The sequence below is a fragment of the Struthio camelus genome, chromosome 16 (genome assembly GCF_040807025.1).
Source record: "Struthio camelus isolate bStrCam1 chromosome 16, bStrCam1.hap1, whole genome shotgun sequence".
In the NCBI taxonomy this organism is placed as follows: Eukaryota; Metazoa; Chordata; class Aves; order Struthioniformes; family Struthionidae; genus Struthio; species Struthio camelus.
In genome coordinates, this window is record NC_090957.1 from 5,175,455 (window position 1) to 5,188,363 (window position 12,909).

Genomic DNA, 12,909 nt, shown 5'->3' on the forward strand with positions numbered 1-12,909 from the left:
CCGCGGAGTCGAGGCGTTTGCCGAGGCCTTGCCAGCTCCTGCTGCGGGTGAGAGCGACGGGGCCGGGCTCGGCAGTGCCACGGGGCTGCGGGGGCCCTCGGCCGTGGCGGGGGCAGGACCTTGCGGCAGGGGCTGAGGCGCAGGAGAGCTGGCTCCAGGGCCGGGACGGGCGCGGGGACCTTTGACTGCGCTGCCCCCACCCCCGTGGGGACCCTCCCCAGCTCTGCATTAAACAAGTGTCCCCCTCCTGCCTCTGCTCCGTGCCGCAGGATGGCGGAGAGACCCCCCAGCCGCCCACGGGTGGCCTGGGAGCAGGAGTACGGCTGCCCGCGCCGGGCATCCCAGGAGCAGGACAGGGTTGCCGAGGAGAGCAGCTCTGCCTCGAGGCCCTTGGAGGGGTTCGAGTCCCAGGCGTGGCGGAGAGGTGAGTGAGCCCCCGTGGGGCTGGGCCGGGCTGGGGTGAGGGCCGGGGAGCGCACCCTGCTCTGCGCCGGGCTCCCATCTCCCCAGCACGTGGTGTCGGGGTGCCCGGGGTGGTGGCACAGCGGTGCCCGGATGCCAGGGCCCGGTCGGGGCTTGGGAGCTGGCCCCAGCGCAGCATGCGCCCAGGAGGGAGAGCGCAGATGGACGCAGCTCCTGCTGCCTGGGACGGGCAGCGAGCGGCAGCTCCGTGGCAGGAGGAGGGATGCTGCCCGTCTGGCAGCACGTTCCCCAGCCTGGTGCAGTTGAGGTTTGCCCTGGCTGGCTGGCTGCAGCAGGGCAGCCCATGTGCTGGGCACCGTGCAGCCTTGAGCAGCCTGGGGGAGACTGCGTGCCCGGGAGCAGGCCCATGGCTGGCCGGCGGGCAGAGCTCACTGCGCGGCTCTCTGCTGCCTGCCCTCCATCTCTGCAGTGCTCCCGGCTCTCTTCCTTTCTCAGGTGCAAGGTTTTCCATCAGCAGCTGGTCCGAGCTGTCCAGAGAGGATGAGGAAGCCTTGGACTTCATCCAGGCCTTTGTGGGTGGCCGAGAACAGGTAAGTGCAGCCGTTTCCATGGGGGCTGTGCCTGGGTCTCCCTGCGGGTCCGCCCATGTCTGCTGGCAGGCTGCTGGGGAGGTGCTGGCTGTGCAGAGCTGCTGCCGTCCGGGGTCCCGCCCAGCACTGCAGCCCCCTGGCTGCTCTGGTCCTGCTGGCCTTTCCTGTCCCCTCTCGCGCTCACTCTGTCTCTCTTCCCCGTCTGTCAGCAAGAGGCGCAGAAGCTGAAGTTTCTAGCGTCCATCGGCACCCTCTGTGGAGGCAGCAGCGCCAAGACCTTGTCCTGGGGCCTGGAGGTGTTCTGCTGCCGACACGAGCTGGCCGAGCATATCGAGGTGAGGGGAGAGGCAGCAGGTGTGAGGACAGGGGCAAGGCCAGCTGGGCCCTGGGTCTGCTGGTGCTGGGTGATGGCAGTTGCCGCGCTGACTGCCGGTTGTGCTGTGCAGGTGCTGCTGGAAGAGGAGCCCTTGGAGCGCCTGGGCACAGCGGTGCGCCAGCAAGCCATGCTTGCTATCACGGCAATGAGGTAGCTAGCAGAGCCCCTGGTTTGGCCAGGACCTGTGCACAGCATGTGCCTGATGGCACCGTCCCTGGCTGGGAGGTGTGCACCATGGTGGGAGGAGGCTGGTGGTGCTGTCTGCTGCGCTTCTGCTCTCCCCTGGCCCAGGCTTGTCAGTAGGGCAGATGGGAGGGCAGAGGGTTGCCTGCTGCAGCTCCCCAGGGCCCCTTGGCTTGTAGTGCAGAAGGGGAGGCAGGTGGTAGAGAAGGGGGGAGGCCTAGCTGCCTGGGCTCTCCTCTGGCCCTGGGCCAGTTCATGGAGGGAGGAGGTGCCTCCCTGCAGGGCTCCCTCACGTGCTCTCTGCAGCAGCCGGGGGACTCCTGCCCCAGCGGCCCACAGCCACCTCCCCAGGGCATCCAGGCACTGCTCCCAGCACCAGTGTCCAACAGGCATCTCTCTCTCTCTCTCGCTCTCTCTTTGCAGTGCAGTGGAGCCGGTTCTGGAGGGCAAAAAGAGCAGCCTTCTCCATGCCTGCTTCAAGAGTGTCTTCTTGCTTCCTCCAAGAGAAGACATGGAGACCGTGGACATGTCCCTCTACTCCAAGGTAGGTGCTGGGTGAGCTACAGGGAGCCCGCCAGCCCCTCTGGGCTTGCCCCTGGCTCCGCTGTGCTGAGAGGTGACTGTCAGCTCCAAGGCTGGGCAGGATTTCAGCTTTGTTTTCCCACCCTCCTGCCTTCATGCCCTTCCCGTGGGCTGGGCCATGGGCAGTGCCCAGGGGCTGGTCTGTGCACAGCAGATCTCCTGCCCTGAGGCCTCTCGTTGGCCCGTGCAGGGCAGCGGGTGTCCTCGCTGGGCAGCAGGGGTTCAACTGAGTCTGCTGTGGGTCAGAGGCAGTGGGGAAGGAATGCCACAGCCCCCTGTCCTCCTTGCAGACCCTCGATGCCATGGACAACATGTTGGAGGTGCTGGTGCTCAAGTCGGCCACTTCCAGCCTCCTGGAGCTGCAGAAGATCTTGCAGGTGTGGCATTTGCAAAGAGTGGGCTGCATTGGGCCTGTTCCTCAGCCCAGAGGGAAGTGACACCCTCGAGTGGACATTCCCCCCCCGAGTGCCATGTACAGGCAGCACGCTGCAGGCAGGGGGCGTTTCTCGCTTGGGTGAGCGGAGGTTCCCCACTGGGCTCTTCTGTGAGCCCAGTGTCCCCTGGCTACAGCCCAAGTCCCTTCCCACCCCAAACATCCTCCAGGCTCTTGGGAACACCTTGCCCCCATGAGCACTCCTGGGCCACCTCTGCCCCCAAAGCTCTCCTTGCACCAAAGCAGTGGGAGGAATGGCACCCTTCTTCTCTAGGCACTGCACTGATGGCAGCTGGTGCTGCTGCCCCCCTGCCTCCGCGTGCCTTGTGCTTTCCTTGCCAGATCGGAATGGGGCAGAGACCCACTGGGAGCTGCCCGTGCTGCAAGGGGAGCCGAGCCCGGAAGCTTGGTTCTTCTGCCATGCCAGGAGGCCGGAGGCCAGGCTGCCCACTGCAGACCCCTAGGGAAGGTGTGGCCTGAAAGGCGTGCCATCCTGAAGAGGGCACCCGGGGCCATGTGCATGGCCAGGAGCAGAGGCTGGGAGGGGGCTTGGGTGTGGCTGGCTGCCTGAGGGCAAGGTGGGCCTTGCAGGCTGGGGCCTGTAGGGGCAGGAAGGCCATTCCAGGCTTGGCTCTAGCTCCGAGGAAGCCTTGGTGCACTGTAGGACTGCAGGCAGGCGCTTAGCAGAGCTGCTTCTGCTGGAGTGGGCGTCAGCTCCCCGGGCAGAGCAGTAGCCTTTCTCCTTGCAGATGCTGCTGCCCTTCACCAAGACGGAGAGAGCAGCTGTGCGTGAGAGGGCCGTGGGGAGGATTGGGAGGCTGAGCAAGTTGCTGGCCAACTATTCCTCGCTGGAGGTAAGGAGCCAAGCACCGTGCAGCCCCCGCTTTGGCCCTTTGCAGCAGCCCAGAGCACAGTGCAGCTCAGGGGGTCCCTCGGAGGGAAGCGTGGGCACAGGTTAAGGCACTGAGCAAGGCTCTGCCCTGAAGCAAAGCTCTTTGGCCCTCTCTCCATGGGCTTTTCTCTGCAGTCCCTTTGTCGCAGGAGCCAGCTGTGCCCCCAGCCCTGTGCAGGGGAGCAGTGCGCGCGGAGCATGATGTGAGCCGCAGCCTGGCAGTGCTGCCTTTGCTGGGCTGCTGCTTTGGGAGGCAAGGCCTGCAGGGCCCTCGAGAGCTTTGGCTCCGCTGGGATCCATGCCTGGGCAGAGTCTTGGCTTCAGGGCTTTGGTGGCGACTGCCTCCCGTCAGCCCTTCTACCTGTCCCACCCGCCTTGCCCAGGTGTGGCACCCCTTTGGAGGAGTGGATGAGAGCCCTGCCTGCTATGGGAAGATCCCCGTGCCGATGCTGGGACAGCTGGTGGGCTGTCTCATCCTTTGCTGTGCTTACGAGGACGCGGAGACCAAGGGCGGGGCCTTGGATGCTCTTCATTGCCTCTTCAGATTCGTCGTGCAGCGAAAACGTAAGAGAAGCTGTGCTGGGCTGTGTGCTTCTGCACGCGGCCACGCTGGCAAGGCCGGGGAAGGCATCGCACTGCCTCGGCCCCTCTGCTCAGTGAGGCAAAGGAGCAGGAGGCGCGGCTGATGTAGGAGCAGGGGAGTGGGCTCTTAGTACCTGTCCTGGATACCACTGGCCTGGAAAACGCTCAGCAGCCCCTGCTCAGAGGCTACGGCTTGTGTTGGGCTTCGCACCGGAAAGCCCGTGAGGCTTTTGGTACCCTTTGAAGCAGTTGCCCTTCTCTGCCCTGGAATAGGCCCCGACCCTCCCTGGGAATCCTGCTCCCCATCCATTCCTGGCATGCCCTTTGTCTCTGCCAGGCTGGTTTCTCTCTGATGCCATGAGTCTGCCAGCTGCAGCTCTGCATGACTCCTGCTGACCGCTGTGTCTTTCTGCTGCTGTTCAGGCCGGGCGATGCTGCAGGATGATCCAGAGTATGTGGAGCCCCAGAAGGAGAGGGAAGCCGACAATGAGCTCTGCCTTTCGTGGACGAGCAACATGAGCGTGATCATGAGGGTGAGGAGCACTTCCCTTGCTGGGACTGTTGGCCATGGGGTCCTGAGGAGACGTGGATGAGCAAAGGGATGCCTAACGAGTGGGGCTGAGGGGGCCTTGGGGTTGAGGCAGAGGTGGTGGTGGAGAAGGAAGCAGCTCTGAGTGGCACCTAGAGTACTGGTTGCTGCCTGGTAGCAGCCCTGCTCTCACTGCTGTGTCTCCCGCTGTCCCTGAGCGGGGGGACTAGCCAGAGGCTTGGCTCCAAGAGTCCCAGCAGCAGCTGCAGCCTGCTGGCCACCGGCAAGCTAGGGTTGCCTGCAGAGCCAGTGCACTGTGAGCCTGCTCCCGAGCATCCTGCCTTGCCCTGGTGGCCCTCTGGCCACATGCCCCATGCTGCTGCTACCCAGCACAGCGCGTGCTCCTGGCTCTCCTGGGCCACGGTGCCAGCACTGCCCCGCACCTCTCTCCAGAGCCACATCCACTGCTTAGCTAAGCAGCAGTAGTGCGGCCCGCAGCGTGACATTTCTTCTCTCCTGGGTCCTTTCTGCCCCAGCTGTTTGTGAAAAACCTGCAGCCTTCCGAAAGGACAGACGTCATTGTCACAGCCATCGAGGGCATGAGGAACTGCAGCACCTACAATACGGAGGTGGCTTCCCACATGCTGACCATGTTCCTGCTGGACGCTTTCTCTGTGCTGGAAGATGTAAGGAGCCTGGGGCTGGCGTGCGTGGGGCTCGACCCTCTGGGGCGCTGTTTCCCCGCCGAGAGCCAGTGTTCGTGGGCAGCGGAGCCCCTTGGAAGGCAGCAAGGAGCGGTGGGAGTGGTGGAGAGGGAAGGAGAAGTGAGTGGGAGCTGGGGTATTGGCTGCTCTCTGGGAGCAGCCTCACCGTCCGCCTTGTGTCTTCCAGGTGCCACGCATCATAAGGTGCCTCTACAGGAACGTCAAGTATGTGAGGGAGCTGTCGGCCCGGGTCACCCTAAACAAGACCCTTTGCCAGCTGGCCTGCTTGGAGCCCAGCGAGGTGACCGTGAGCCTGCTGTACTGCTCGCCACTGTGCAACAGGTATGGGGCCCGTCAGCCTGGACGGGCTCCAGTGGCTCCTTGGCCATGGGGAGAAGGGCCCAAAGAGGGCCAGAGGCAAGCAGATGGCCAGCACACGGCTGAGGGGCAGGGCCCTGTGTCTCGCCCACCGTTTCCCAGCCCTGGTGCCTCAAGCAGGCCTTGAGGAGCCAGAGCTGAGCAAGTGTCCCTGCCTTGAGCCGCAGAGCGCAGCGGCTCTGCACACTCCCTGCCGCGCAAGGGGCTTCAGCTTGGTCATGTGCTGCCTGCCTGGGCAGGACCCTCTTGGGGCTGCCAGGGAGGAGGGGGTGGGCAGGGGCAGGGCTGGCACACAGCTGGGGACCTCCAGGGCTGGCCCAGGCTACAGTGCTGCGGCCAAGGAAGTGCCACTGACAAGGCGCTCTGGGCCTGCAGCACTGCCGTGAGCATGTGGAAGGTGCTGATGGATAAGCCGATGCTTGCGCCGGACATGCTGCGGGAGCTGCTGAGCTTGCTGGAGGAGCGGCCACTGCGCAAGCAGTCCAGCTCCGACAGGGACAACAACTGCATCCTTCCGCTGGCCGTGAGTTAGGGGACGAGGCCTCCCGTGCCCCCAGGCTGGTGCCTGCCTCCCTGGGCCCCCTCCCCCTCTCCGCTGCCCGTGTGCCCCCAAGCAGGGACCTCTCCTGGGCCCATGGCTACAACATGGCCAGCACCAGGCCTCCGACTGTGCCAGCGCACAGGGCTGCCAAGTGCTGCCTGGCCTCTCTGCACACCAACAGCCAGGCTGGCCATGCCCAGGAAATCTCCATCCGACGCTGTCCCTGCATCCGCCGACCTCGCTCAGCAGGCTGGAAAGCCAGGGTCGGGTTGGGGGCAAGGTGAGGGGCAGGAGTAGGGCTCCTGCAAAACCTGGGCAGGCAGCACGGCCTGGGACAGGGAGCCTGGCCGAGCGTGCACGCTACACGAAGCCTGCCGAGGTGATGGTCATGCTGAGGCAGGAAGGCTCACTGTGTACAACCAGGAGCTGAGGCCCAAGAGCCTGCGGGCGCTGGCCCTGGTCAGGCAGCCAGGCTGAGGCCTCCAGCTGCATTTCCCATGCTCCAAGGCTGTGCTCGAGCCTCCCACCTGGAGGGCTGTGGAAGCATGCCGGGGACTGCTCGGGAGTGAGAGGTGTGACTGAGTGTTTTCTGCAGGCAACGAGGGCACTGTGTGAGATCATCCGGGAGCCCGTCTGCCCAGAGGCGGTGAAGGCGTTTTTCCCCCAGCTCTTCCTGGCGCTGCTCTTGCAGATGGTCTTCACAGCAGAGTTCAGCCACCAGGAAGCAAATATCTTCTTGAGGGAATGCCAACGGGATGAGTCCCGTCCCACCAGCCACGTCAGGTGCTCGATCCCGCTCGCCCTGTCTCTGCGCTGCACCTGGAGGCAGGGCCGGGCTGCCAGTGTGACCTGGGCTTTGCTCTGCATGCAGGTGCGCCGTGCAGGCCATGAAAAGTCTGCTGCGCTGCACCCACTATGAGACCGTAGCCGTGACTGTTGAGAGGAAGGGCGGCTGGGACCTATTTCTGCATGCGGACACCTCGCAGAAGGGAGTGGTGGTGCTGGCCAGGTAGAGCCCTTTCCGGCCTGCTCTGGCCCAGCACCTCTTCCCTGGCTGTGGGGTGTGCCTCCCCATGTGCTTCTTGGTGGGGGAGGGGGAACGCCACTTCTCCAAGAAAGAGGCTGCAGCCTCAGCCCTTGTGGCAAGGGCTCGCCCAGCAGAAGGGCCCTGGGAGCTGCCATGCTGCCCAGCTTGGAGAGCTGCTGGGGGAGCAGGTGGTGTTAGGAGCTGTGGGAGAGGGTCGTGCGCAGGAGAACCTGGGGAGGGCCCAGGGGCACAGGAATCCAAAGCGGGCAGGAGAGGGGATGTGTGGGCAGGCCATGCCGCCTGGGCAGGAAGGCTGTTTCTCCGGTCTCCCACCAAGAGGAACGTAATGATGCCTGACGCTGACTTTCTAATGGCAAGGTGTGGTAGGGCAAGAGCAGTGCTCCATGAGCAAATGCCGCTGGCTGCAGGAGCTGCGTGCCAAGCAGAGCGATGCCAGAGGAGGTTTGCCTGCTCGGCTGAGGCCCAACACTGCCTTCTTGCCTCTGGCAGAGCAATGAGGGGGGCTGCCAGTCACCTGCGTCGCTGGATCTTCCGCCAGCTGGCAAGGCTGCTGAGGAGGGAGGACCAGTTTCATCAGCTGCCCGTCATGGCTTTCTTTGTCGAGGTGGGCCTCATGGCAAGCAGTGCCTCTCTGGAGGGGCCTCTAAATGCTGTGCTCGCTTGTGCACATGCGTGTGGGGTGATGCTGGTGAATGGAGCTGGGGCAATGCATACGCTCCTGGTAGTAGCCCCGGCCTTGGCTCGTTTCTGCTGGGCGACCACTCGTAAGCACTTGTATTTCGTGCCTGCTTTGTGGCAGCTGTCTGTGTTCAATTGCTCCTCCAAGGGATGAGAACAAGAGGCTGCGGAGGGTTCAGGGGACGGGAGGAGGAGGCGAGCAGTGTGTGCAGTGTGCCGTGAGGCGCGGGGCTGTGAGCAGGGCCCAGGGGTGTCTGCACAATGCCTGCTGTGTTTGGGCTGAGCTTTGTGAGGGCCTGGTGCCCTTGCCCTGGATGGTGGGTGGGATGGAGAGCTGCACGCTGCGGGCAGTGCTGCCGGCTGTGCCAGTCTTTCAGTGCTGTGTCCATTTCAGCTGCTGGAATGCCCTGACCTTGCCGACATGGATGAGGAGGTCCTGCCACTCGTCCAGGGTTATGCGCAGAGTGAGAGCCTGGAGATGCGCAGACTGGCGTTCAGAGGCCTCGTGGCCCTGTTGAATAGACCCAAGATGGTGAGGAGGGGGGCAGGCGGGTGAAGCCATGCTGGCAGCCTGGGGCTTGACAGGAGACACTGGGTCAGAGAGTGGCTTGGACTTGGCTGGCAATCCGGAGGTGTGGTAGCTGCTCCCAAGTCTCCGCTGCCCCATTCATCTGCCCCGAGTGTCATGCCAGGCCCTTGGCCGTGCTGCACAAGGAGAAAGGCACCAGTGCCCAGCGGGAAGATCTGGGAGAGGGACAATGAGCTGGAGCACAGGGCCGGGCTAAGGCAGCCAGCTGCTCCTGGGCCTTGAGGCCTTGAGGCAGCAGCTTTGCTCCCTACAGAGGCCAGTGCATGCTGAGGGCCCCCTTGGAGATCTGTGCCCTGCACTGCAGCCTCTGTGCCCAAGGCCTGCGTGTGTGCAGAGCCCTGGCCCTGGCCACTGAGCCCTGATGGGAAAAGAGCAGGCAGAGCACTTTTGGGCGGGGCGGGGGGGGGGGTCTGGCCTTGCTTCCCACAAAGAAAGTTGTGTGTTTCCCACAGAAAAGGAGAATGCAGAGCCTGCTCCCAGACAGCATGGAGTGGCTGCAGGATGCTTGCAGGGAAGTGCGTGTGGGAAGCCTGATGCTGCTGAGAAACATCCTCAGCTACCTGGAACAGAAGGGCTCCAACCCGATTGTTCTGCAGCTGGCCGAGAAGCTTCTGCCTCGCTTTGATGACGTAAGGCTGATGGGAGAGCCGGGGCTCTGCTGGTGTGTCCGGTGGTCCGTATGCGTGGTCTGGGTGCTGTGTCACGTCCCCGCACAGGCCCTGCTGTATGTCAGGAAACCTTTTGCCCTGTGGTTCTCAGCCCATGCCCTGTGCTGGCCTTGGTGTCCAGGGCTGTGGGAGTAGAGCAAACCAGCCCCCTGTCTGCTCTCGGCTGCTGCGTCTCGTGCTTGACTGCGTGCGGCGCTTGCCGTGGCCTGGGGCAGCGATGAGCAGAGAGGTAGGAGCAGGCTAGAGAGCGAGGGAGAGGCCGTGCCGCGGGGCTGTCCCTTTCTGTCCTCTTGTTGTGTGCGGGGGCCCTGATGGAGGCCTCGGGAAATCCAAGAAGCTCCCTCCAGAGGGAGAGGGAGACAGAGCCCAGGGAGGCTTGTCGTGCTGCTGCCGACAACCCTCATTGTCCAGGCTGCCTCAGCAGAGGCTTGTCCTCAGCTCCAACCTCTGGCCGGGCTGGGGGACAGTTGTGCCCGGAGAGGACGAGGCCTTGCCACGGCAAACGCTCTTGTCGGGCCCCGTTCCTGGAGTCGTTGCTGAGGCCTCCCCTCCTCTCCTCCCTGCCTGCAGGAAGACAGCAGAGTGCGAGAGCTCTCCATGCTCCTCTTCAAAGACCTGCTGGAGATTGTGGTGGGGAAGAACAAACGGAACCTGAAGCAGCATGCACAGAGGAGCCTGGTGCCGCTCTTCCTCCACATGAGTGACAAGGTGCAGAGAGTGGCCCAGGTAGGGAGCAGTGTTTTGGGGAAGCAATGCTGACATGCCGTGGGTGGAGGTGAGCAGCAAGGCAAGGGCTGCTGCCAAGTGTGCCTTGGAACGCATGGCAGCATGAGGTGCAGCTTCCTGTGTGCCGAAGGACAAGGCAGAGCTGCCTCTGCCTTCAGGGAGGGCCAGACCTAGTGGCACGCTGCGTCGTGCCATTTGGGGCTGGGAAAGGCTGGGAGCCTTGCCAAGACGAGGGGGACCCAGGGTGTCCTGCCGTGGCTGCGGTGGCATCTCCTGGTCTCTGTTGCTCTGCAGGCCTCTCAGGAAGCCCTGGTGAGCGCTGCACAGTTCCTCAAGTGGGAGGAGCTCAAGCAGCTGGCCAGAAGAGCGGAGACATGGAAGATCGGGGAGTGCGTGGTAAGGACGTGGCCAAAGCCCCCGGGGCCGCGGCGGGATGAGGCCTGCCGCCATGGCCAGTGGGCAGGGTGCACAGCTGTGCCCCTCACGCACTGCTGCAGCCCAGAGCCCTCTACTCTAAGTGCCCGCTGGGGTGCTGAAGGGGCCCCTGGCCTGGCTGGGCCTTGGCAGAAGCATGGCGGGGATCTCAGCACCCGCAGGCCCCACTCTGCCCTCTGCTCCCTCTGAACCTGGCTACCAGCCAGCTTCTAGCTGGGAGGCGTGAACAGGAAGGAAGAGGAGGCCGGAGCTGGGAGGAGGGACAGGCCTGGCCTTCTGGGGAGGCTCGGTGCCAACCCCCTGTCCTTGTGCTGTCTGCAGCTGCTGAGGGACAGGAGCAGAGCGGAGCAACACCTGCGCCAGAGCCTGCCTTACCTGGAGAACCCGGACGCATCCTTGCGGGAGGCAGCTGTGAGGTTCATTGGTGAGCCACAAGCCCAGGGCCATGCCTGCCCACCCAGACGGGCACACAGGAGGGTCTTCAGTCCCTCCCACTGTCCCTGGGTCCTGCACCGTGGGGACGGGGCTGGGGCCAGCCTTGCCCAAGGGGAGCAGGCTGCATGGCCAAGCTGGCAAGGCCAGAGGGGAGCTGTGCTGCTGGGGGCTTGCTGGGGAGTATGAGGGGTGAGCGGAGGTGTTTGCCTAGGGCTCATCGGGCAGCAAGTGAAGAAGCGGAGGAAGGAGAAGGTGCAGGAGCTGTGCACTGGTGAGTGAGAGCAGCGCTGTGTCAGGCAGCCCTGGCAGGGAGGAGGGAGGAGGCTGGGAAGTGAGCTGCAGTTCACTGGCCTGCCCCAGGTGAGGAAGGCTCTGTGTCCCTATGTGGGGGAGAGCAGGGGGTATTTGGGGCGCATCTGGGGCTTGGCCGACCTGCAAGTGCCAGCTGATCCATTTGTCTTACCTGCTGCCTCCTCCGCATGGGAAGAGCTGAGTGGGGCTGGCCCTGCCTGGGGGGGGATTCCTGGGATCTCTGCAAAGGTGGGAGTCTGTTCTCAGCTCGGTGCCTTTCTCTCGCAGCCCTCCAGCCCCTGGAAAATGATGCGGAACCTTTAGTCCGTTGCCTGGTGTCACAGACCATCATGAACCTGAGGGTGCCAAGGAGAACATCAAGATTCCACCTCGGAGCACTGTGTCCCTGGCTCCCGAGAGCATGGGCGAGGTGGCACCCTCCCGCCAGGACGTGACTCTGTTTGAGCAGAGCTGACGCAGCTGTGCCAATGCCATGGTGCTGCACACCACGCACACACGCAAGTGTGCTGGAAGGTCTGGCTCATTGCTGGCATCTCCCGCAGCCCCAGGACACCTCGACTCCTCAAGCACAGCCCCTGTTGTGCTACCGCTTCATGGCTTTGTTGGGCTTCCCGCAAAGATACAGCCCCGTTTCCTCAGCCGGAGTGAGTGTTCTTTTTTTAGGGAGCCAAAGGCAAGGGGCAAAACTTGCTGCCTGCATGAATCTGGCTTGTCCTGGGGGGGACGGGGTGTCCACTCGTTCCAATATGCCAGGCCAGCGTAGAGCGGCCTGACACACTTTGGTTTTGCTGCAAAGCGTCAACTGCTCTGCTGGCCCACAATAGCCAAGGGAAAGGGGGAGAAAAGCTTTGGCCTCCCCTGCCCTCTCCAGTCACCGCAGGGCAAGAGCAGGCCCCTGCTGTCTTCAGGGCTTGCATCTCAGGTGGAAGGGCAGAGCTGGGGTATGACATGCAGCTCTGTTTCTATCGCCACTGCCTACCCTGCGCATGCAGGCCTCAAGGCCGAACCGTCCATGAACTCCAGAATCATTGCTGAGCATGTAACGGCCAAACCCATTAAAAGCAGCTAATAAAGATACACAGCTAGCTCATGGGGCTAAAAAGTAGACTGCAGGGGACAAGATGGGATGCACGTGGGTTGGGGTTGACCTCGGAGGAGATAAGGGACTGTGGGAAACAAGGACATGGCAACCAGTGTGGGCTGAAGGCCAAGACCAACCAGAAGGAGAGTAAAGAAGACTCAGTAAAGAAGATTGGGGGAGACCTTCCCTGGCAGGTGGGAAATAAAACTGTAAAGGGTCTAATTAGGCCAGAATTCCTTTGTTCAAGGTCCCTCCCTGGAGGCACCCAGCTCCAGCAGTTACTATGCTGCACCATCATTTCAAGAAATAAAATTTTGCTGCTAGATGTGCGTGAGGCTCTGCTTCTTGGAAACCTAGGATCAAAGTGTTTCCACAGCACTTTGGCACCCCAGATGGCAGTGTAGCCAACCACCATTGCACCCTCTTGGCTCCAAACATCCAAATTTAGAAAAGGAAAAGGAACAAAAAGGAGAAAAAAGCCGTTACAGTCAAATCGATCCCTAGCTAGTTAGCTGTCCCTTTATGTCAGGATGATTGTCCATCTTACAATTAATGTGGGGGTTAACCCAAGGAAGGATCCTTCGATTCTAAGAAATGAGCTCTGCTACAGCTTATATTGGAAGATGAAAAGCCTCACTGAATGGATTATTGGTATGTGTGGGGATAATTGGATGTGGGACCGGCGAGATCCAAGGAGGACAAACGGCACCCTCTGTAAAACTAC

The 12,909-nt window shown here is 62.8% G+C and overlaps 1 protein-coding gene across 1 annotated transcript; it reads left to right on the top strand.

Annotated features, from left to right (window-relative positions):
- The first annotated feature begins 275 nt into the window (after positions 1-275).
- Positions 276-12,506, top strand: LOC138061332 (maestro heat-like repeat-containing protein family member 7). The gene is made up of 21 exons (XM_068910591.1): positions 276-424; positions 919-1,013; positions 1,223-1,348; positions 1,460-1,539; positions 1,996-2,116; positions 2,445-2,531; positions 3,337-3,441; positions 3,863-4,043; positions 4,485-4,594; positions 5,127-5,276; positions 5,482-5,636; positions 6,048-6,195; positions 6,809-6,996; positions 7,085-7,222; positions 7,751-7,865; positions 8,334-8,471; positions 8,981-9,157; positions 9,767-9,922; positions 10,217-10,318; positions 10,679-10,781; positions 11,372-12,506. Exons 4-21 carry the CDS (start codon positions 1,517-1,519, stop codon positions 11,536-11,538), a joined length of 2,364 nt encoding a protein of 787 aa, XP_068766692.1. The 5' UTR covers positions 276-424; positions 919-1,013; positions 1,223-1,348; positions 1,460-1,516; the 3' UTR covers positions 11,539-12,506.
- Positions 12,507-12,909: the final 403 nt, after the last annotated feature.

Coding starts and splice junctions, on each gene's coding strand:
- LOC138061332 (XM_068910591.1), top strand. CDS start 1,517: ATGCTTGCTATCACGGCAATGAG. Junction 6,196..6,808: donor ACTGCATCCTTCCGCTGGCC/GTGAGTTAGGGG, acceptor TGTTTTCTGCAG/GCAACGAGGGCACTGTGTGA. Junction 8,472..8,980: donor TGTTGAATAGACCCAAGATG/GTGAGGAGGGGG, acceptor TGTTTCCCACAG/AAAAGGAGAATGCAGAGCCT.